The sequence below is a fragment of the Mastomys coucha genome, unplaced genomic scaffold (assembly GCF_008632895.1).
Source record: "Mastomys coucha isolate ucsf_1 unplaced genomic scaffold, UCSF_Mcou_1 pScaffold13, whole genome shotgun sequence".
Classification (NCBI taxonomy): Eukaryota; Metazoa; Chordata; class Mammalia; order Rodentia; family Muridae; genus Mastomys; species Mastomys coucha.
Genome location: NW_022196895.1, coordinates 15,110,229 through 15,134,726, shown reverse-complemented (window position 1 = coordinate 15,134,726; position 24,498 = coordinate 15,110,229). Strand labels below are relative to the sequence as shown.

At 36.5% G+C, this 24,498-nt stretch overlaps 1 protein-coding gene across 1 annotated transcript; it reads right to left on the bottom strand.

The window, feature by feature from the left end:
- Nucleotides 1-23,550: 23,550 nt before the first annotated feature.
- LOC116087550 (rho-related GTP-binding protein RhoH-like) lies at nt 23,551-24,126 on the bottom strand. Its single transcript, XM_031366268.1, has one exon. It carries the CDS (start codon nt 24,124-24,126, stop codon nt 23,551-23,553), a length of 576 nt encoding a protein of 191 aa, XP_031222128.1.
- Between the last annotated feature and the right edge of the window lie 372 nt (nt 24,127-24,498).

Here is a 24,498-nt window from a genome sequence, read left to right as displayed (position 1 = left end):
TAATATTGTAAAAATGGCCATCTTGCCAAAAGCAATCTCCAGATTCATTGCAATCCCTATCAAAATCCCACTAAACATTCTTGGCATGAATTTTCCTATTCAGTTAGCTATCATTTGGAGTATTTGAAATGTGAGTTTGAATTGTTATGTCTATAATAGGTTTACCATTTTTCTGTAATATCTGGATCTATGTCAAAATTCAGCATGCAATGAATTCAGATTATGTTTCTTGGATTAAAAATACATAATTTTTCAAAGTTGACTTCACTTGCCAATGCTTGACAAAGAATTACAGGCAGCTAATATTTGCTGAGGGAGGAATATTATTTCTCCAAAGGATGAACCTTCAAATTGTTTGTATAGTATAAAGTGATCAGATCTGGAATTGTATACATATAGTAGAAAAATGCACTCAAGATATACATGATAAACACAAAATATGTTGTTACATTCCTAATGAAATTCTATTCAAAGCTAATGTTATTATGCCACAGAGAATCTTGCCTTCAATGGATGCATCTGTTTTTGTAACTGTGCGAAAGCCTCTTCCACTCTTATAACAAGAATGTAACTTAACAAGTTCAAAATTTTACTTGTAAGAATGAATTCAAGAAAAAAATTTGAATAGACTCTTCAAACAACTGCATTCACTTAGATAAATCTTCCAAAGTCCTTAAAATATTAGCAAATTAACTGAAGCAAATTATAAATGGAATGACAAATAATAGATGTGCTTTATTCCCAAGACAAAAATTAAAATGCTATTTAAACATTTTAAGGCATTCAGTGCTTTACATAATTACATATCAAGTATAATCATGTAGTCATTTCAGTTGATAAAAACAATTATTATTTGATAAGATTAAAAGGAATAAATGTATCTCAAAAAAGGATATCTAATACCTCCACACATAAAAGATATGTGTACAAAAAAACTAATTTCATTATATCTTTCACAATATATTCAGAACTAATTGCATTTTGTTTTTATTAAAAGGAAAACAAAACATTATATAATTTTAGAGGAAAAAACAAGAACATATAAAGATAAGATTATCAGAAAAATATCTGCATATTAAGTATACTCTATTTTATGTACATTAACCTATTAAGATATAATTAATTAGTGAGAAACAAGGACAAACCTAGAGTTTCTACTCACTAATCAGAACTGAAATAATCAAATTAACTCTTCATGATTTCAAATTATTATAAAATATTGAACATATAAAGCAAATAAAAAAGATATCTTATATAATTCCAGAGCAAATGTAAAAATTAGTATTGCTTTATTATTTTTTGAATTTGTACCTACATATTTTTCTCATTCTTTATAATAGCTTTATGAACTTGATATATTTTTAAACCTAAGAGATTGATGCTCAAAAATCATAAGTAAAATTTACCACATTTACCTTTATTTTTAAATTTTGGTTTCATTGATATCATCCTCCCCAAATTGCCATTCTGTAGTAATTTGTATAGGCACCATAACTATGGATCATTTATCTCTTTCATCAGCCTTTTCATGTGTTCCTTAAAAAAAAAAAAAAAAAAAAAAAAAAAAGACTCAAAAGAACAAGAATACCAAGCCATATAACCATAATGTATATGCAGAGGACTTAACCCCATAAGGGCTCTCTGATTGTCACTTCAAACTCTGTGAACCTCTGTGAATTCTGCTTTGTTGGTTCTGTGGGCAGTACTATTGTGGTGTCTTTTTCCATGCTTATGCTTCACACTCATGGACTCTAAATGTTTGAAACTGTAAATCTAATTAAACACTGTCTTTTATATATTGCCTTGTTCACAGTGTTTTCTCACATTGATATAAACTAAGACTCATGTGAATACTTACTTGTGATTATCACTAATATTACCAGATGAATCTAAGTTAAAATATGTGGTGACATTTGCAATAATATAATTTTAAAATATTTTTTGAGATAATATTAGATGTTGATCAGATTCACATCCTTTCCCACCCCACCAATTTTTTTTCCACATATACTTTTCCTTCCAAACTTCATGTGTGCTCTCTTTTTAACACCCACTTAGTTCTACATTTATGTGTACAGGTATGAAATCATGCACTGGAGAAAGCAAATTACAATGTTACCTGAGCTAGAGGTGTTAATTCATAACTATCTTCCTCCTACCCTGCTAGGCTTTTTGTTAACTTAACCTTATTCAGGGCTTCTGCATGCATTTACAGCTGATGTGAGTTCATGTGTGCAAGACAGGTTTTTTATAGGATTAAAATTATTTCAAAATTGAACAAATAACCTGAGTTGTTTCTAATTAACTTCATTATATTTTATTTCCAGCTCAGTGAATTAGTTAGAAATGTGGTTCTAATTATCAGGTAACCATAAAAACAACTTGGGCATATATATATATATATATATATAGATAGATAGATAGATAGATAGATAGATAGATAGATAGATAGGTAGGTAGGTAGATAGATAGATAGATAGATATAGATATAGATATAGATATGTGTGTGTGTGTATGTATGTGTATGTGTGTGTGTATATATGAATTCTAATGCTATAGTTGTCTCACAAACAGAAAATAGAAATATAGTTATGACTGTGTTTTTTACTTTGCCCATCATTGCATGCTCTGTGTTCTGCCTAACATATCAGCCTACCTTTTTATAAATTTCCCTTCATGCTCCATGTTTTAGTGCCTCAAATTTTGAAAGTTGTGATTTTCTACCCAAAGTGAAAATGAAGGTTAGCTTAATTGGAGCTAGAAATATCAGGACATGTATACCTTATTTCAGTGCTTGTTTCTTTCACTCACTACTTGAGGTTGCATTTACAAAGAGCTAGATATTGAAACTACAGTATCAAACAGAAACCACTTTAGCTGTTTTTTTTCTCTTCTCTGGTCTCTCTCTCTATTTCCTTTTCTCTTTGTATGTCCATTTATCTCACTATTACTATCCTTGGCTATGTACACACACACACACACACACACACACAGACACACTCATATGTATACAAACACATACTGTACACATATAGATACATATATATTTTACTATAGTATTTTTATCCATTACAATCATTATTTAAAACTCTTCTTCCAACCTCTCCCATTTGCCTATCCACATTCTGCCAATGTTCCCTCCAGAACACCTGTTCTCAACTTGAGTGTCTGAACGCTTAGGAATAGTCTATCTCCAAAACCACTTACATTATGATTCATAAATATCAAAATTACAGCTCTGAAGTAGTAATGAAAATAATTTTATGGTTGGAGTTTTCTACAACCTGAGGAAGTGTATTAAAGGGTTATAGCACTATGGTGGGCACACACCTGAGGTTTAGGTGACTTCTAGCTCCCTGCCAGACTTCTGACTTGATTTTACATCCCCCAAAGTTTGAGATTCACTACTCTAGAATGTGGTATGTAAATTGCTCTAAGAGTACCCTCTATTCTTATGATATCTTGTATGAACAGGTGCAATAAAATAATAGACATGACTGTAAATTTACACATAGGATAATGTCTATCTTGAAAGGTCATTCTGTCTAAATAAGTCACATTATTTCTTTATGTATATGAATGACTGAAAATAGGATTCTCAGTCTTAACTGAGTATTTTATTAGAACCATATTTTGTTTTAACAATTCTTTTCAATTTTTTTTTATTTTTGTGAAGATAATTATAACTTTTACCCCTTTCTTTCCCCCCTCTAAACTTTTCTTATCTTCCTCTTTCCTCTCTGTCATTTCTGTCTTCTCCTTACATTAATTGATATTATATAGATTCATCTATATGTATAGTAACTTTTATTCCTAAATTAGCCTACTTACTTTGTACAATGTTCTTCGTGTATATGTTTTCAAGGCTGACCGTTTGAATTTTGATAACACATTGATGTGTTTCCATCCTACCACATACAACATTCCTTAGTTGTCCATAGTTCTTTATGAAGGTTTGAAGTTTCATGGACTTTCCACATTCACTTTGACAGTTCACATAAGAGCAGTCAGGTTGATAAGACTTTATGTTTGTTGTTTCTGATAATATAAGGAAACACAACCTCACTGCAAACTTCCTGATCTTCTGTCTCATACAGTTAATCTTCCCACTTTGTTTTCCAGAAGGTACCTAAGTTTTTTGAAGTAATTTCCAACTATTGTTAAGAGAAGTTTCCTTGATAAGGAGTTAGCACAACACTTGTTTGTCAATACAAGGACAGATGTTGAAATTTTTGTTAGCAATTATGCTGATGTAGTAAGGTAGTTGTATATTTTCCTCCAACATCTTGATCTAACTTTAATACAAGTGAGAGTTAGGTAGAGTTCAAGCCTTGTGTTTCTTGTTTTACCAATTCTTGATAGATATTGTGTTTGATGTTATTCCCAAATGGCAGCACAAACTGAGAAACCTGTGTTTAAATACATGAGAATTAGGGAATGTTTCTTTTTTTTAATCATGAATATGTTTATTTTCTGTATATGTCATGCTTTTTATTCATCTCTCCCTCATTTAATTTTTCATTATCAAAGTATTTGCCATGTCACAGCAAAATTCATTAAAATTTGGCATTTTACTCTTTAAAGCTCATTATGACCCTTGTTAAATGGCTTTCTTTTTGTTTATTGGTTATTTTACTTATTTATATTTCAAATGTTGTCCCCATTCCTGTTTCCTCCTCTGCACATGTCCACCCCTTCCCCCTTCCCCTTTGCCTCTATGAGGGTGCTCCTCCAGTATCACCCACTCCCACCTCACCAATCTAGCATCCCCCTATTCTAGGGCATTAAAGCCTCTACAGGACCAAGGGCCTTCCCTCCCACTGATGTTAGTTAAGGAAATCCTCTTCTACCTATGTAGCTGGAGACTTGTATGCCTCCATGTCTACTATCTGGTTGGTGGTTTAGTCCTTAGGAGCTCTGGGTGATCCAGATAGTTAATATTGTTGTTCTGCCTATGGGGCTACAATCCTTTTCAGTGCCTCAGTCCTTCCCCTAGCTCTTCCCCTAGCTCTGCTGTCCTGTGCTCAGTCAGATGCTCTGCTGTGAGGATCTGCATATGTATTGGACAGGTCCTGGCAGAACCTCTCAGGGAACAGCCATACCAGGTTCCTGTCAACAAGCACATCTTGGCATCAGTAACAGTGTCAGGGTTTAGTGTCTGCAGATGGGATGGATGCGTTTGTGGTAAGGTTTCTGGATGCCCTTTCCTTCATTCTCTGCTCCATTTTTTTGTCTCTGTATTTCTTTTAGATAGAAAGAATTCTGGGTTAAAAATTTTGAGATGAATATGTGACACCATGCCTCAAAGGGGGACATGCCTACAGAGGTGATCTCTATAAGTTCTCTCTCCCCTTTGTTGGGTATTTCAGCTAATGTCATTAATGTTGAGTCCTGGAAGCCTCTTACTTCCCTGATATCTGGGACTTTCTAATGGCCACTCACAGTTCCCCACCACCCACTGTTACATATTTCTATTCAGCCAGATTGTTTTCCAAAGTGGATTTACCACCTTGCAATCCCACCAGCAATGGAGGAGGGTTCCTTATTCTCAAGACCCTCTGCAGTAACTGTTGTCACCTGAGTTTTTGATCTCAGCCACTTTGATTGGTGTGAAATAGAATATCACTCATTTTGATTTGCATTTCCCTATGACTAAAAATGTTGAACATTTCTTTAGGTGCTTACCAGCCTTTGAGATTCCTCAATTGAGAATTCTTTGTTAGATCTGTACCCCATTTTTAATAGGGTTTTTGGCTCTCTGGAGGCTAACTTCTTGAGTGTTTTGTGTATTTTATATATTAGCCATCTATTGGATGTAAGGTTGGTAAAGATCTTTCCCCAATCTGTAGGTTGGTATTTTGTCCTATTGAAAGTGTCTTTTGCATTACAGAAGCTTTTCAATTTTATGAGGTCCCATTTGTCAATTGTTGATTTTAGAACATGAACCACTGGTCTTCTTTTCAGGAAATTACCCCTGCCACCCCACCCCCACGCTTTATGAGTTCAAGGCATTTTCCCACCTTCTCCTCTATTAAATACAGTGTGTGGGGTGTTGTGTGGAGGTCCTTGATACACTTGGACGTGCAATTTATACAAGGAGGTAAGTATGAATAAATTTGCATTCTTCTACGTGCAGACTGACTGTTGAACCAGCACCATTTGTTGAAAATGCATTATTTTTTCCACTGGATAGTTTTGGCTCCTTTGTAAAAGATCAACTGATTATAGGTGTATGAGTTTATTTGTGGGTCTTCAATATTTTTAATTAATTAATTTATTAATTTGTGTACACTCCATAGTCTATTCCCTGCACCCATTCTCCCGCCAACTCTTTCACATATCATAACTCCTCCCCACCCCCTATACCTCTTCCCTAACCCCCCTCTTCACATGGATATGCCAAACCCCAACCTACTTGACCTCTAAAGTCCCTGGGACCTACAGTCTCTTGAGGGTTATGTGTATGAACTCTGAATGAACACAGAGTTGGTAGTCCTCTATGTGTGCTGGGGGCCTTATATCAGCTGGTGTATGCTGTCTGTTTCATGCTCCAGTGTTTGAAAGATCTCAGGAGTACAGATTAATTGAGACTACTGGTCCTCCAACAGCATCGCCCTTCTCCTCAACTTCTTTCAGCCTTCCCTAATTCAACATCAGGAGTCAGCTGCTTCTGTCCATTGGTTAGGTGCAAATATCTACACTGACTCTTTCAGCTGCTGGTTTGGCCTTCCAGAGTTCAGTCATGTTATGTCCCTTTTTGTGAATTCTCTATAGCTTCAGTAATAGTTTCAGGCTTTGGGACCTCCCCTTGAGTTTGATCCTAATTTGGGCCTGTCACTGGACCTTCTTTTCTTCAGGCTTCTCTCCATTTCCATCCCTGTAATTCTTTCAGACAAGAAAAATTATGGGTCGGATTTGTGACTGTGGGATGCCCTCCTTCCCTCATTTGATGCCCTGTATTCCTGCTGGAAGTGGGCTGTCTAAGTTCTCTCTCCCCTCTCTTGGGCATTTCACCTCAAGTCTCTCCTTTTGAGTCTTGAGAGTCTCTCATATCCCAGGTCTCTGGTGCATTCTGGAGGGTCCCTACAACCTCCTATCTCCCAAGATTGTCTGTTTCTATTCTTTCTGCTGGCCGTCAGGGCTTTAGTCCTTTTCCTCACCCAATAACACATCAGGTTCCCCTCTCACCTCCACTCCTCTGCCTTGTCCACTTTCTTTCCCACACCCTTCCCTCCCTCCCTCCTCACTTGTGATTGCTTTCTTCTCCCTCCCAATTGGGACTGAGGTGTCCTCACTTGGACAGTTTAGCTTGTAGATCTTTTTCAGTTCTGTGGACTATATCTTGGGTATTCTGTACTTTTTTGGGGGGGCTAATATCCACTTATTAATGAGTACATACCATACATATCTTTTTGGGTCTGAGTTACCTCACTCAGGATGATATTTTCTATTTTCATCCATTTGCCAGCAAAACTCTGGATGTCCTCCTTCTCAATAGCTGAGTAGTACTCCTTGTGTAAATGAACCACATTTTCTGTATTCATTCTTCTGTCATGGGTCTTCTGGGTTGTTTCCAGCTTCTGGCTATCACAAATAAAGCTACTATTAATATATTGGTAGCATGTTGGAACACTTTTGGGGATATATTTCCAAAAATGGTATAGCTGTGTGTTCAGATAGATCTATTTCCAATTTTTTGAGGAACATCCAGATTGAAAATTTTCCTCACACTATTCCTTAAAGTAGAAACAGAAGGCACACTACCTAACTTGGTATTTAAAACCACAATTACTCTGATATCTAAACCATACAAGGACCCAACCTAAAAAGAGAACTTCAGACCAATCTTGCTTATGAATATTGATGCAAAAATACTCAATAAAACTCTAGCAAACTAAATCCAAGAGCACATAATAATCATCATTCACCAAGATCAAGCAGGGTTCATCCCAGGGATGCAAGGTTGTTTTAATAAATGAAAATCCATTAATGTAATCCACTATATAAACAAACTCAAAGAAAAACAAATCACATGATCATCTCCTTAGATGCAGAAAAAGCATTTGAAAAAATATAACACTTCTTCATTTTAAAAGTATTGGAGAGATCAGGAATTCAAGGCCCATACCTAAACATAATAAAAGCAATTTATTGAAAACAAACAGCCAATATCAAATTAAGTGAAGACATACTTGAAGCAATCCCACTGAAATCAGGGAGAAGATTAGCATGCCCACACTCCCTATATCTATTCAATATAGTACTCAAAGTACTAGCTAGAACAATAAGACAACCAAAAGAGATCAAAGGGATATAAACTGGCAAAGAAGAAATAAAGGTATCACTATTTGCACATGGTAAGATAGTATACATAAGCGACCACAAAAATTTATTTGATTCTATTATACCTATCTTAGAAATAATTTTTCCTAAGCTGAATATAGTCACATATCTTGACATAAAACTGAAGTCTCCTATATTAATACAGTTTAAAAAGAATAAAAAGACAAAAGATTTCTGTAATATATTTATAATTACCATTTAATATCATTTTCTATTTCCATAAATGCACTTTTTACTTTTGTTAAATCTTTGCTCAGGCTGTACTCCAATTTTTCTCTGCCTCTTTTATACCATAGGACCTTTCCAACTCTACATTACTAATATATACATATGAATATGTATATGGGGCTATCCACTCTAGCAATGGTATATTACAGGTCCTTCCTTCAGGAAAGATAAGTTTCTTCTTACAGCTAGCTAACTGTAACTTCACATCTAGAACTGGGGTCTTGTAAGTCTTCCATTATCCAGGCTCTGTCAATGGCTAACATTATCTTGTAAAAGTAATGAAAGTTATTAAGAATTTATGACTTCAAATTATTCTGTGTCCTTAAGACACCATTTCACAGCTGTCCTCCCTTATGTTTGGGTCTTAGAATGTTCGTCTCCTTTTTCACCAACTTGCCTTAAGCCTTGAGGGGCAGTTATAGCATGTCGATACCCAAACGGGGATAGAACTACATAGTAGCTTATTTTCTCCAATTTGATAATTGTGGTTCTCTTCATTTTTGTTTGCCCACACCAAAATAAAGCATATCTGAGGAGTGCTGTGAGTTAGGCTATTCTAAAGGTATACAGATTAATGTTTAGAAAGCAGTTAGCTAGCATATCAGGTTAGCAAACTTATAGCTGTACATTATCCCCTAGGAAGACTTGCACAGGATTACAGTAACAGGCATAACTTCCCTCTGGTTTCCTGGGACTTAATTGCAATCAGAAAGACGACAGATTACCCCTAGCAAGACATCTTTATCACTACTGCATCAATAAACATATCTCATCTTGTAAGTTTTTCTTAAATACTAAAATATTTCAAAATTAAATAAACTATGGGATTCAAACAAAAACATCACAAAATCAGACATGCATTCTGTGATCCTAATAGAAATGAACTATAGACATGAGTAAAGTTTGTACACTGTCTCAATTTTGAAAAAGTTTAGGAGATTCTGAAAATAAATGTCTCCCTTTCTAAAGTGCTTACAATTTAATAAATTATTTAGATAGATTAAATACCAAGACAAATATAAATAATGGGTTACCAATAATCAGAATATAACTAAGCTAACTAAATGTGGGGTATAATACTGGAAGACAGAAGAGGAATTGAATACCAAGAGTTAGAAAAGTAAGTAAAAAGAAAGATAATAGATCAAACATCAAGGGGATGAATTTAACATGAATTCAAGCAGGAGGAGTAAGTCAGGAGAAATGAGAAATATATTCATCATGAAAAGAGACATAGCAAACACTGTTTCTGGTTCGTAATTGTGTTCAGATTCATTCAATGTGACTCATGTAGAAAATTCCCTGGCATGGATACAATTCCTACTTGAGACTGGAAACTGACAGTTGGCAGACTGTGTTCATAATGTTCTCAAATAGGAATGTATACCTAATGAAAATAAGAATGTACATGAAAATCATAAAGCATAATGACTGTTTTTGAAAGGACACCTTACAGAACATAAGTAATGCTATTTAAAATCACAACCTAACTGTCATACTCAGTAAGGTCTTATGACTCAATACTTAAAAAACAAAGACAAATACTTAACACTCAATAAAACCTGCCAGTCTGTGCTCAGAGATCCCTAGTAGAAGATATTTGATAATATTGTTCTGTACTCAAAAGTTTAGAGCATTATTTAAGTGCTGTGTGAAAAGAAATTCACCATCCCTCTGTGGTTATCACTAATATCTCCAAGAAACTGGTAAATAAGATATGTGTTCCCTGTCATATTAACTTTCCCTGAAAGATGATGAGAAGCACCTCTCCTTTCCAGACAGGACAACAAAACAAATCAAGAAAGCAGTGTTCCCAACTCTAGGTTGATGCAACCCAACCGCTTCTATATTTAGGGGATACTTATAGTTGGCAAACATAGTGAAAAGCAGTCATATACTTTGGGATCATATGTGTAGATCCCAGGATGTATACAGAAGACTGTATTTCCTAGTGTGTTATTACACACTACTTCAGGCCCTTAAACACTTCCATTCCTTCTCTTCTACAATAATCTCAAAACTATAAAGGAATGAGAGTTTTATAGTTGTTCCATTTCCCTTCTTAGAAGTCTTGCATTCTCTGCATGTTGAACACTAGGAATTATTATTTAAATCACTGTGTGCTACAAATAGAAGGTTCTCAGATTAGTATTGAGAGTTAAATTGATCTTTGCGTACCTGGTGGTTTGGATAAAACTGGCTCCTACAGGATCATTTATGTGAGCATTCAGTCATTAGGGAGTGCCACTATTATTAAGCATGTCCTTCTTGAAGTACATGTGTCCTTAATGAATCAAATATGTCCCTGAGGGTTGGTTTTGTGGTTTCAGAAAATAAAAATATAAGGATCACTCTCTTCCTGCTGCCTGCTGATCTAGATGTATAATTCTCAGCTCCTTTTACAGGATCAGGTCTGGCCCTATGTCACCATGTTTCCTGCCAGAATGATAATGGACTAAACCTATGAACCTGTAGGCCAGCTCTAATTAAGTATAACCCTTTATAAGAGTTTTCATGATCATGGTGTCTCTTTACAATAATGGAAACCCTAAGAAAGGATATATCAAGCAATAATCAGGATTGATTTACTACTATATTTATTTAGCAGTGTTATAGTAGCATTTTTCTCCCCTAGAGCTTATGAATTGTCTAGCTATAGGTTATTGGCCTAATAATGGTACAGGATGCACAAAAATCTATGCAAACTCAACACAGACCAAATCCCAGTTTGGAAATGGGAACTGTGTATGCAATCTCACCCATAGCTGTAGAACTGTTAGCAGCCTGGGAGAGGAAGAGATAATTTTATGTAAGAGCTTAATGCTTAGTAAGTTGAAAATGATACATCCTAAGCCCACATACCCAAGAACATGTGGGAACAACAAATTGGTCTTGAAAGGTTTAAAGTAGTAATAAAAATGGATGTAAATTTAGGTGGGTGGGGAAGAAGGGACATATTTAGAAAGAGTTGGAAAAATGAATGCCTAAGGTCAAATAACCTTGTAAAACTCTCGAAGAACAAATACTTTTTAAAATGTATGGAAAATATTGATGTGTCCTATGGAAGATTTATAGTGTTCTTTTTTCCTATAGTTTTAATCTAAAATAATAACTTTTAATGGGAATATAAATTAGAAACTAATACATAGCAGTAACTAATAATATATTAATGGGTCCATGAGCTATGGGTCATGAGTTCATGGGTCTTCCCTTCCCTTTTCAATGGGTTCAATCTCATGATGCTCTTCAGCAGATATTCACAGGTGTTCAGACTAAAAGGTGGCAGTGGTCATATCACACCTGAGCATAGAATTGTCTAAACACTAACCCACTTCAGTCTTGTATTACAAGAGTATATATGTATGTAGGTTTTACATGCATATATTTATGTACACCATGCTATTGTCTAGCTCCCCTCGGTGTCATAGGAGATGTTAGATTCTCTAGGACTAGATTTATACAGAGCTCCAAGTCAACATGTGTGAGATGAGAATTGATCCTGGATCTTCTTCAAGAATATAATCCACTAAACAATTTCTCCACCTCTTCAGTCTTGATATTTTAAAGGAAGCAATCTCAAATACATAGATATCATAATAAAGATAAAATTTGATATGCCCTCAATGGGCTTTTGGACAAAGAGTAAAGCAATTAAATAAAAATATTTTTTTTCTTCACTGACAACTACTGAATATTCATTCCTGTTAAATAAATATGTCAAAATTGCAGCACAAGTGGATCATATACCCCTATTACTATCCTTTGCCACTAGAATGATTTTATTGTCAGTGAGATATTGAAGTAATTAAAACATAAACTCCATGCTGTTGCATCAATCACTTTCCAAATGGCAAGTTGTTTTTACTGTATCCCAATTATCAAATTCTAAAATTGCCTGAGTACTCTATTAGCTTCTAAAATTGACAGGTTGTGTCTTACTCCTAGTCCATCGTCTACTGACCAATATTTGCAACCTGCCACTGCAATTACTTACTCTTACATTATTCATTTCTACTAACATTTCTCTGATCATAAACATATGATCTAAAATAGAAGATCAACCACTGCATAACAATATTTCTGACCATCAGTATGGCATTTCTTGTTTTCTGTATGTGTAACATAAATGCTTTCACTTTTGTAAACATTAATTAAAAGAAGCTTCCAAAAAGGCAGTCTAGCTAATTATGTGTTTTCTCTATTGTAACAATGCAACAGTTTCTAGAATATTATGAATTTATATTTCAGTTTTAAGATTAGATTAAATACTTATATAGGTTTGTAAATGATTGTGTTAAATGTCTCAGATAAATGTATATACATTTATATATATAAATACATTTTATTACATGATTTCCTCATTTTATAAATTGTAACAGAAGTAATGACTCTTAGAAATCAAGTTTCAAATATAAATACTGATTGAATTAATTTAATATACATTACAATTTTTAAGAATTATTCATGAAAGTTTAACATAAAAATATCTAAATAAATGCAAATATTGTCTGTAAAGTATATATTACTAATTTCTAAAATTAATTATTTTTTGATATAGCAGACATTGTTTCATGATAAATATTTACTTGTTAATACAATACACTTAATTGTTTCTAACACAAATTTACAGGAAATTGAGGCTGTTATAAATAAATAAGATGAAAAATTATTTTTCAGGTTAAAAAACAATCTATTCATGTTATTTGATACTTGTATTTATTTCTAACCCAATACTATGATATAAAGTCAAAATTCTTTAATATTGAAATATATAAATCAAAAGAATCATTATTTACATTGGAATAATAATTTATAAATTTTGAAACTTTTTACATTTTATTTTTTTTAATTAGATATTTTCTTTATTTACATTTCAAATGATAGCTCCTTTCGTGATTTCCCTTCTGAAAAAAAAAGCCCTGTTCCTTCCCCTCTCCCCTTGCTCACCAACCAATCCTCTCCCACTTCCTGGCCCTGACATTCCCCTACATTGGGGCATAGAGCCTTCACAGGACCAAGGGCCTCTCCTCCCACTAATGGGAGGAGACTAGGCCATCCTCTGTTATATATTCAGCAGGAGTCAAGAGTCCCACCATGTGTATACTCTTTGGTAGGAATAACAAAAAATCTAGGATAGTGAAAACTATTCTCAACATTAAAAGAACCTCTGGTAGAATCACCATCCCAGACCTCAAGCTGTACTACAGAAAAATTGTGATAAAACTGTGTGATAGTACTATGTCCAATTTCCAGAGGAACAGCCCAAGTGATTTCCAGAGTGGTTGTACCAGCTTGCAATCCCACCAGCAATGAAGGAGTGTTCCTTTCTCCACAGCCTCTCCAGCATCTGCTGTCACTTGAGTTTTTTATCCTAGCCATTCTGACTGGTATAAGGTGGAATCTCAGGGTTGTTTTGATTTGCATTTCCCTGATGACTAAGGATGTTGAACATTTCTTTAGGTGCTTCTCAGCCATTAGGTATTCGTCAGTTGAGAATTCTTTGTTTAGCTCTATACCTCATTTTTTAATAGGCTTATTTGGTTCTCTGGAGTTTAACTTCTTGAGTTCTTTGTATGTATTGGATATTAGCCCTCTATCAGATGTAGGATTGGTAAAGGTCTTTCCCAATTTGTTGGTTGCCATTTTGTCCTATTGAAAGTATCCTTTGCTTTACAGAAGGTTTGCAACTTTATGAGGTCCCATTTGTCAATTCTTGATCTTAGAGCATAAGCTATTAAAAAAATAAGATATTTATAAACAAGTCACATAGTGGTGTCAAGGGGTATGGTAAGTTCTGTGATGTAACTGAAGCAGAGTTTATATAATTAACTTTTTCTTTCACGATTTGCATGTAGTTAAATATCTACATCTTAAATCAAAATGTTATAATAAAATCATGTTGTACATTAAAGATTCCTTATTTTCCACAAGCTAAAACAAAACAAAACAAAAAAACCTGCATGGTATTGGTACAGTGACAAGCAGGTGGATCAATGGAATAGAATTGAAGACCCAGAAATGGACCTGCACACCTATGGTCACTTGATCTTTGACAAAGGAGCTCAAACCATTCTGTGGGAAAAAGACAGCATTTTCAGCCAATGGTGCTGGCTCAACTGGTGGTTAACAAGTAGGAGAATGCAAATCAATCCATTCCTATCTCCTATACAAAGGAACTTTATTAATATTGCATCTTTTATATCAAACCTTATATGACTAGGGAAAATGTGACCTTAATTGATAATCTACTCATTCAAAATTCTTAAAACAGTGCTACATTGATATTGATCTTCAGTGTTAGGAAAAACAGAAACTTATAGAAATGTGCTTCTGATAAAAATGGTTCCATTCAATACACCAGATACATGACCTAGGTTCTACACTATCAAATTAGAAGCTTCTTTTTTTTTTTTTTTTGCCATGTCTTTCTCTGTAACATAATGGAGAAAAATCAAGTTATTAAATAATAATATATGAATTAATTACATAAAATAGTCAATAGTTCACACCAATCTTTCAATTATACAGTGAATAATTTTATATTCTCCGATTCCGTGAAAAATTATAATGTTTAGAAGATTCTAGAAATAACACTTCAAAATATTCTATCAGTCAAGCTCTAAAACAGTGAATTTATAACAGATATTATATAATGAGTTAAAATATACTGAAAATTTAAACAGACTCATTGTAACTGCATATGCAAGCTTTCTTCCTAAACTCATGTCTTATTCTGTGCTATTTCTGTACTTGAAACAAAAGAAATAGGTCACCAATCCTGATGACTTTATTATGTTCCTGATATTTAAAAGAAAGGTAAAAAATTTTTGTGATGATAAAACTTCTCTACAAATAAATGTAATCAAACTTAAATCAGTAATCTACTATAATAAAAAGGGAATCAATCATCAAGAAATGCAAACTATCTGGGCAGTGGTGGCACACACCTTTAATCCCAGCGGATTAAAAGGCAGAGGCAGGAGAATTTCTGAGTTCAAGGCCAGCCTGGTCTACAGAGTGAGTTCCAGGACAGCCAGGTCTACACAGAGAAACCCTGTCTCAAAAAAACAGAAAAAAATGCAAAATATTTTAGAACAAGCGAGATGGCTCAGAATCTAAAAACATTGGCCATGAGGGTTTGATGAACCTGGAATGTACAGTACAAGGAAATATTCCAACTATGAGCACTGTGGTCTGACTTCCCAGGATGGTGTACCTTGAGGAGAGACTCTGCCTTCATACATATGTCACAATACACAAATACATTTTAAATATTTTGTTCATTTTAATGAACTTTTATTCAATTTACATTTCAATCATAGTTCTCTCATTCATTCCCTCCTAGTTCCTCCCTCTCCACTAGCCTCACTCTGTGTAAGGTAAGCCAGACCCAGAAAAAACACACAGGGTACGTACTCACTTATTAGTGGATATTAACCATAAAGTAAAGAATACACATGTTATAATCCACAGACCCAAAGAAGATAAGTAACAGGGGAGCCCAAGAAAGGATTTTCAAATCTTACTCAGAATGGGAAATAAAATACACATCAGAAGTTTATGGAGGTAGGGAACTGGGTGAGAGAGAGAATGGGAGGAGACTTGAGGTAGGGTTCAAGTGTAGGAGAGCAGACAGGCAGGCAGTAGAGGAACTTGACTCTACATGATCCATTGTTTTCTGCATTGCTTCTAGTTGGGGTTTTCTGTGATAATCTCCATTTTCTCTAAAAAGATGCTTCTTTGACAGAGGGTGGTAACCTTACTCTATTTGGTCATAGAAAGAAAACAACACATAATTTTGTGGGTGTTTTGAGGAGATAAGTGGAATATGCACATGGTAATAGTAGTATTATTATATTTCATTGCATATATATATATATATATATATATATATATTATTTATTTATTTATTTACACTCTGTATTTTATTCCCCCTGTACACCCTCCAACAGTTTCACATCCCATACCTACTCTGACACCAATACCTCCTTCCTAACCCCTGTCTTCACATGGATGTCCCCACACCCACCATGCCTGACCTCTAAGCTCCCTGGGGCCTCCAGTCTCTTGAAGTTTAGGTGCATCATCTCTGAATGAACACAGACCCGGAAGTTCTCTGCTCTATGTGTGTTAGGGGCCTCATATCAGCTAGTGTATGCTGCCTGTTTGGTGGTCCAGTATTTGAAAGATCTCAGGGTCCAGATTAATTGAGATTGCTGTGTAGCCCAAGCAGTTATCTCACCAGCAAGAAGACATGCGGACACTAGGATCCTTCTGCAGCAAGCGTTTATTGCCTCATCCAGAGGAAAAAATAATCAGCACTGCTTATATACACCACAGTGTGGCGTGTCCGCCCACAGTGCAGCGTGTCCGCCCATGATTGGCTGTTTGCTCATCACCCCACGTGACACCCCGGGATGGGCCGTGACTAGGCGTCTTTTCATTCTACGCACATGTGCAAACAGTTGTTTACCAGGAGTCAACAGCGAAAGTAGGCGCCATCTTGTCATGGCGAATGCCTCTCCAGCTCTACCGCTCTCCACATTGCTGGCCCTCCTACAAGATCACCTTTCTCCTCAGCTTCTTCCAGCCTTTCCCTAATTCAACAACAGAGATCAGCTGCTTCTGTCCATTGGTTGGGTACAAATATCTGTATCTGACTCTTTCAGTTGCTTGTTGGGTCTTTCAGAGTTCAGTCATTCTAGGTCTCATTTTGTGAATGCTCCATAGCCTCAGTAATAGTGTGAGGCCTTGGAATCTCTCTTTGAGCTGGATCCCACTTTAGGCCAGTTGCTGGACCTTCTTTTTACTTGGGAGGGAGAAGAAAGTAATCATAAATGGGGAGGGAGGGAGGACCTGCTAGGGAAAGTAGACAAGGGGCATTGTGGGGGAGAGGGGAACTTGATCCAGTATTGGGTGAGGGAAAAGGACTGAAGTCCTGAGGGCCAGCTGGTTTCCCAGGAGTGCTCACACTCCTGGGCTCAGAGGTAAGATCTCCATTTTCTCTCCAATAACTGTCCAAAGCAGGACCTGCCAGGAGGAAAAGGACAAAGGAACACTGGAACAGCTGGGAAAGGATCCTTCCAGTCACCATCTGACCACTGGAGATGGGGCTGTTCTATAGCCCTCTTCACTCAGGTCCCACCAGAAGAGATCTGTTTTCCCAGGACTGCTGACACAGACTAACAGTCCCACAGGAGAGGCAACCTCCAGCCAGAGACAGCAAGACCAACTAACAACAGAGATAACCAGAAGGTAGAAGGCAAGCACAAGAGCCTTAACAGCAATAAACCAAGCCTATATAGCAAAATCAGAACCCAGCTCTCCAAAAACAGCAAGTCCTGGATACACAAACACACTGGAAAAGCAAAATTTGGATTTAAAAATCACATCACATGATGCTGATAGAGGACTTTGAGAAAGACATAAATAACTCCCTTAAAGAAATACAGGAGAATACAGGAAAACAGGTAAAACCCCTTAAAGGGAAACACAAGAATTCCTTAAAAAATTACAGGAAAAGACAACCGAAAAGGAAAAAAAAAATTGAACAAAATCATTCAGGATCTAAAAATGGAAGTAGAAACAATAAAGAAATCACAAAGAGAGACAACTCTGGAGATAGAAAACTTAGGAAAGAGGGCAGGAGTTACAGATGTAAGCATCACCAAGAGAATACAAGAGATAGAAGAGAAAATCTCAGGTACAAAAGATGCCATAGAAAACATTGACACAACAGTCAAAGAAAATGCAAAATGCAGAAAACTCCTAACCAAAAACATTCACCCAAACCTAAGGATAATAGGTATAGAAGAAAGAAAAGATTCCCAACTTAAAGATCCGGTAAATATATTCAATAAAATTATCTTATAGGGAATGATATATTTCCTAACTGAAATAAAGTGATGCCCATCATCATATGAGAAGTCTACAGAACTCCAAAATAGATTAGACCAGAAAAGAAATACCTCCTGCCACATGATAATCAAAAGACCAAATGCACAAACCAAAGAAAGAATATTAAAAGCAGTAAGGGAAAAAGGCCAAGTAACATATAAAGGCAGACCTAGCAGAGTGACACCAGACTTCTCAACAGAGACAATAAAAGCCACAAGATCCTGGACAGATGTCATACAGAACCTAAGAGAACACAAATGCCAGCCCAAGCTACTATACCCAGCAAAACTCTCAATTAGCATAGATAGAGATACCAAGGTATTACATGACAAAAGCAAATTTACACAATATCTTTCCACAAATCCAGCCACATTCAAAGGATAATAAATGGAAAACTCCAACACTAGGAGGGAAGCTACATCCTAGAAAAAGCAAGAAAATTACATTCTTTTAACAAAACAAAAAGAAGATGGCCACATAAGCATAATTCAACCGTTAACAACAAAAGTAACAGGCAGCCACAATCAACTTTCCTTAATATCTCTTATTATCAGTGGGCTCGACTCCCCAATAAAAAGTCATAGTCTATCAGTCTAAATGTGCAAATAGAACCCAACATTTTGCTGCATATAGTAAACCCACCTCAGTCACAAAGACAGTTACTACTTCAGAGTAAAAGGCTGGAAAACCATTTTCCATGCAAATGGTCCCAAGATACAAGCTGCAATAGCCATTCTAATATAAAATAAAATTGACTTTCAGCTAAAAGTTTTCAAAAAAGATAAGGAAGGATACTTCATACTCATCAAAGGAAAAATCTACCAAGAAGAACTTTCAATTCTGAACATGTATGCCCCAAATGAAAAGCACCCACATTAATAAAAGAAACTTTACCAAAGCTCAAAGCACACATTGCACCTCACACAATAGTAGTGGGAGACTTCAACCCCCTACTCTCATCAATGGACAGATCATGGGAAAAGAAACTAAACAGAGATACAATGAAGCTGAAAGAAGTTATGAACCAAATGGATTTAACAGATACTTATAGAACATTTTATCCTAAAACAAAAGAAAATGCCTTCTTCTCAGCACCTCACTGTACCTTCTGACCAAAACTGACCATATAATCAGTCACATAACAGGCCTCAACAAAAACAAGAAGATTGAAAAAAATCCCATGTATTCTACCAGATCATCACAGACTAAGGCTGGACTTCTGTAACAACAACAATAAAATAAACCAAAGGAAGTCCACATACATGTGGAATCTGATCAACATTCTACTCAGTGATAACTTGGTCAAGGAAGAAATAAAGAAAGGAATTAAAGACTTTCTAAATTTAATGAAAATGTAGCTACATATACCCAAACTAATGAGACACAATGAAAGCAGTGCTAAGAGGAAAACTCATAGCTCTGAGTTCCTCTAAAAAGAAACTGGAGAGAGCATACACTAGCAGCTTGATAGCACATCTGAAAGCTCTTTGAACAAAAAGAAGCAAATACACCCAAGAAGAGTAGATGGTAGGAAATACTCAAACCCAGGACTGAAATCAACTGAGTAGAATAAAAAAGAACTATACAAAGAATCAACACAACCCAGGGCTGATTCTGTGAGAAAATTAACAGGATAGATAAACCCTTAGCCAGACTGAGCAGAAAGCACAGAAACAGTATCCAAATCAACAAAACCAGAAATTAAAAGGGAGACATAAAAATAGAAACTGAAGGAATCCAAAACATCATCAGTTCTTACTACAAAAGCCTATAGTCAACAAAACTGGAAAATCTGGAAGATACTGACAGTTTTCTAGACAGATATCAGGTACAAAAGTTAAAACTGGATCAGATAAATGATCTAAACAGTCCCATAATCCCTAAAGAAATAGAAGCAGTTATTTATAGTCTCCTAACCAAAAAAATTATAGGACCAGATGGCTTTAGTGCAGATTTCTCTCAGCTCTTCAAAGAAGACTTAATACCAATATTGTTTTAACTATTCCACAAAATAGAAACAGAAGGAAAACAACCCAATTCATTATATGATACCACAATTACTATGATACCTAAACCATCCAAAGACCCAAGAAAGAAAGAGAACTTCAGACCAATTTCCCTTATGAATATCGATGTAAAAATACTCAATAAATTTCTTGCCAATCGAATAGAAGAACACATTAAAATGATCATACATCTTGATCAAGTAGGCTTCATCCCAGGGATGCAGGGATGGTTTAGTTTATGGAAGTTCATCAACATAATCCAGTATATAAAAAAACTCAAAGAAAAAAACCACATGATCATTGCATTATATGCTGAGATAGTGTTTTACAAAATCCAATACCCCTTTATGATAACAGTCTTGGAAAGATCAGAAATTCAAGGCCCATACTTAAACATAGTAAAAGCGAGATACAGCAAACCAGTAGCCAACATCAAACTAAATGGAGAGAAACTTGAAAAAATAGCAATAAAATCAGGGACTAAACAAGCTGTCCACTCGCTCCCTACCTTTAAATACCAATATGGTATTTAAAGTCCTAGCCAGAACAGTTAGACAACAAAAGGAGGTGTAATGGAAACAAACTAGAACGAAAGAAGTCAAAATATCACTATTTGCAGATGATATGATAGCATACTTAAGTGACCCAAAAAATTCCAGAGAACTCCTAATCCTGATGAACAACTTCAGCAAAGTGGCTGGATAGAAAAATTAACTCAAAAAAATCAGTGGCCTTCCCCTATTCAAAGGATTAACAGGCTGGGAAAAAAATAGAGAGACAATATCCTTCACAATAGTCAAAAATATATTTACCTTGGTGTGACTCTAAATAAGCAAGTGGAAGATCTGTATGACAAGAACTTCAAGTCTCTGAAGAAAGAAATACAAGATCTCAGAAGATGGAAAGGCCGCCTATCCTCATGGATTGACAGGATTAATATAGTAAAAATGGCCATCTTCTTGAAAGCAATGTACTGATTCAATGCAACCCCCATAAAAATTCTAACTCAGTTCCTCATAGAAGTGAGCAATTTCCAAATTCATCTGGAATAATAAAAATCCCAGGATAGTGAAAACTATTCTCAACATTAACGAACTTCTGGGAGAATCACCATCCTTGACCTCAAGCTGTACTACAAAACAATCATGATAGAAAACTGCAGTGTATTGGTACAGTGACAGGCAGGTTGATCAATGGAATAGAATTGAAGACCCAGAAATGAACCCACACACCTATGGTAACTTGATCTTCGACAAAGGAGCTAAACGTACACAGTGGAAAAAAGACAGCATTTAAAAAAAATGGTATGGTCCAACTGGAATTTAGCAAGTAGAAAAATACAAATTGATACATTCTTATCTCCTTGTACAAAGCTCAAGTCCAAGTGAATCAAAGACCTCCACATAAAACCAGATACACTGAAACGAACAGACGAGAAAGTGTAGAAGAGCCTTGGGCACATTGGCACAGAGGAAAATTTCTTGAACAGAACACCAATAACTTATGCTCTGAGATCAAGAATTGACAAATGGGTCCTCATGAAATTGCAAAGCTTCTGTAAGGCAAAGAACACTTTGTCAATAGGACAAAACTGCAACCAATGAAAGACTGAATTTAGAAACTTGGAAAGAGCATGTTAATGGAGATGCATTAATGTATACTGTATAACCTTTACTTAAAGAAGGCATAGGAAGTTTCTGTAACGAGCCAGGAATATGGACTGGTCAGTTTCAGGAACTTGTTGGTCACAGAGACCCCCTCTAGCTAGGGCCCAGAATAATGGTCAGCCATTAAGAAGATAGCATTGACCAAACCACATTCCTCTTGACAATGTTTTATTTATGACCCTGACTCAACCAGGGCTTGGGTCCCTTTGGAATTTTCCACTGTTTTTATGTTATGTTTCCTTGGTAACCCTCTCACCCGCCCCCCCAGTTTGTGGTTTTTCCCTTTAAATACCCCTCACTTCTTGTGTTGGGGTCAAACCCCTCTGGCCTGCCAGGCTACGAGTTTGACCCCAGATCTGGCTTATCCCGAATAAACCTCATGTGATTGCAGCAAGATTGGTCTCTCTTGAGTTATTAGGTGGTCATATCATCCTGAGACTTGAGTGAGGGTCTCCCAGTTCTGGGGGTCTTCCACCAACAGATCAGGAAAAGATCTTTACCAACCCTATATCCATTAAAGGGTTAATATCCAATGTATACAAGAACTCAGGAAGTTAGACTCTAGCAAACCAAATAACTCTATTAAAAATGGGGTACAGAGCTAAATAAAGATTTCTCAACTGAGGAATATCAAATGGCGAAGAAGCACCTAAAAAATGTTCAACATTCTTAGTCATTAGGGAAGTGCAAATCAAAACAAACCTTTGATTCTACCTCATACCAGTCAGAATGTCTAAAATCAAAAACTCAGGTGACAGGAGAGGCTGGTGAGGATGTGGAGAAAGAGTAACACTCCTCCATTGCTGGTGGGATTGCAAGCTTGTTCATCCACTCTGGAAATCAGCCTGTTAGTTCATCAGAAAATTGGATATAGTACTACCTGATACCCAGCTGTAACACTCCTTGGCATATACCCAGAAGATGCTCGACATGTAATAAGGACACATGCTCCACTATGTTCATAGCAGCCTTATTTATAATAGCCAGAAGTTGGAAACAACCCAGAGGAATTGTCCCTCAACAGAAGAATGGATACAGAAAATGTGGTACATTTACACAATGGAGTACTACTCAACTATTAAAAACAATGAATTCATGAAATTCTTAGGCAAATGGATGGAACAAGAAAATATCATCCTCAAAGAACAAGCCCCCAGTTTTGTTGATTCTTTGTATAGTTTTTTTGTTTCTATTTGGTTGATTTCTAGTTCCTACTTTGACAGACTCCAGGCTCGGGGTGATTATTCTCCAGAGGCAGGAAATCCGAGCCTCAACACTCACCATCCAGCTCAGCCCGGAGAGGCTCGGCTGGACCTGGCTCTCTGCTTCTTGCCTGGTTCTACTGGCAGAGAGCCTGCCCTGCAGGCTTTGAGATATGTTCATGAATATTGGGTACAAGACCTTGGGGTTTAGAAGGTCTTGCATTCATTGACGGAAAACAGCTTCTTTCTGTTTCTTGTCCTGGCCTGGTTGACAGCTCTTTGGACAGCACATTCAAATACCTGCTGTACTCCCCCGTTGCTAAGGGCTGAGCACTCCAGGTAGCCCTTGGCTCTCACATCCTGAGCATGTCTCTTCCCTTCTATGGCATTGATGCAGGAAGCCCTATGAGGTCCCATCTCTCTTTGGTCCATCTGTGTGGCCACAACCAGCACCAGGGTACAGGGTAGGTTGCTCTTGATCTCACTAATCCATTTGTTCTTCAAGTTCAGGAATGAGCTATCCTTGGCCACAGAGTAGCACATCAGTACCACATCTGCCTGCTGGTAGGACAGGAGGCAGATGCTTATGAAGGCATCAATGCTGGCAGTGTCCCAGAGACCCAGGCTGATCTGGATGCCATCCAGGAAGACGTCTACACCCGTATTCTCATACACAGTGGGTTTGTAGGCCTCTGGGAAGTTCTCGGAGGTGAAGTGCAGCAACAGTGAGCTTTTTCCCACAGCCCTGTCCCCTACCAACACACACTTGATAGAGCTCAGCATCTTACTTGTCTGAAGTCGTACTTAAGAATCCAGGATCTCAATGGAAAGAACCCTCAAGGGCTCTTGGGCTCTGTTCCATGTAGTAAGGAGACAGCAACCAGGACTTATGTTCTCAGAATCTCAGACAACAACTACAGATCGTACTTCTTCAGTCTGCCCAGGTGTGAAACAGCGACTGCTTGGAAAACCCCTGAAGCTTGGTTGCCAACTGGTGTGTGAACGACTAGTGAACAGCTCTTGACTGGCCAAGAAGCAGGAAGGCAACCGGGCAAAGGCAGCTGGGCATGAGTGGCCTCAAGTTTCAGTAGATCTCAGCTAATTTAGGAACTAACTTGGAAGGGTGGTCCTCTGTCCTGGGTGCTAAGACTACAT

Bases quoted from the DNA above. Each gene is read 5' to 3' on its own strand.
- LOC116087550 (XM_031366268.1), bottom strand. From the start codon at position 24,126: ATGCTGAGCTCTATCAAGTGTGTGTTGGTAGGGGACAGGGCTGTGGGA.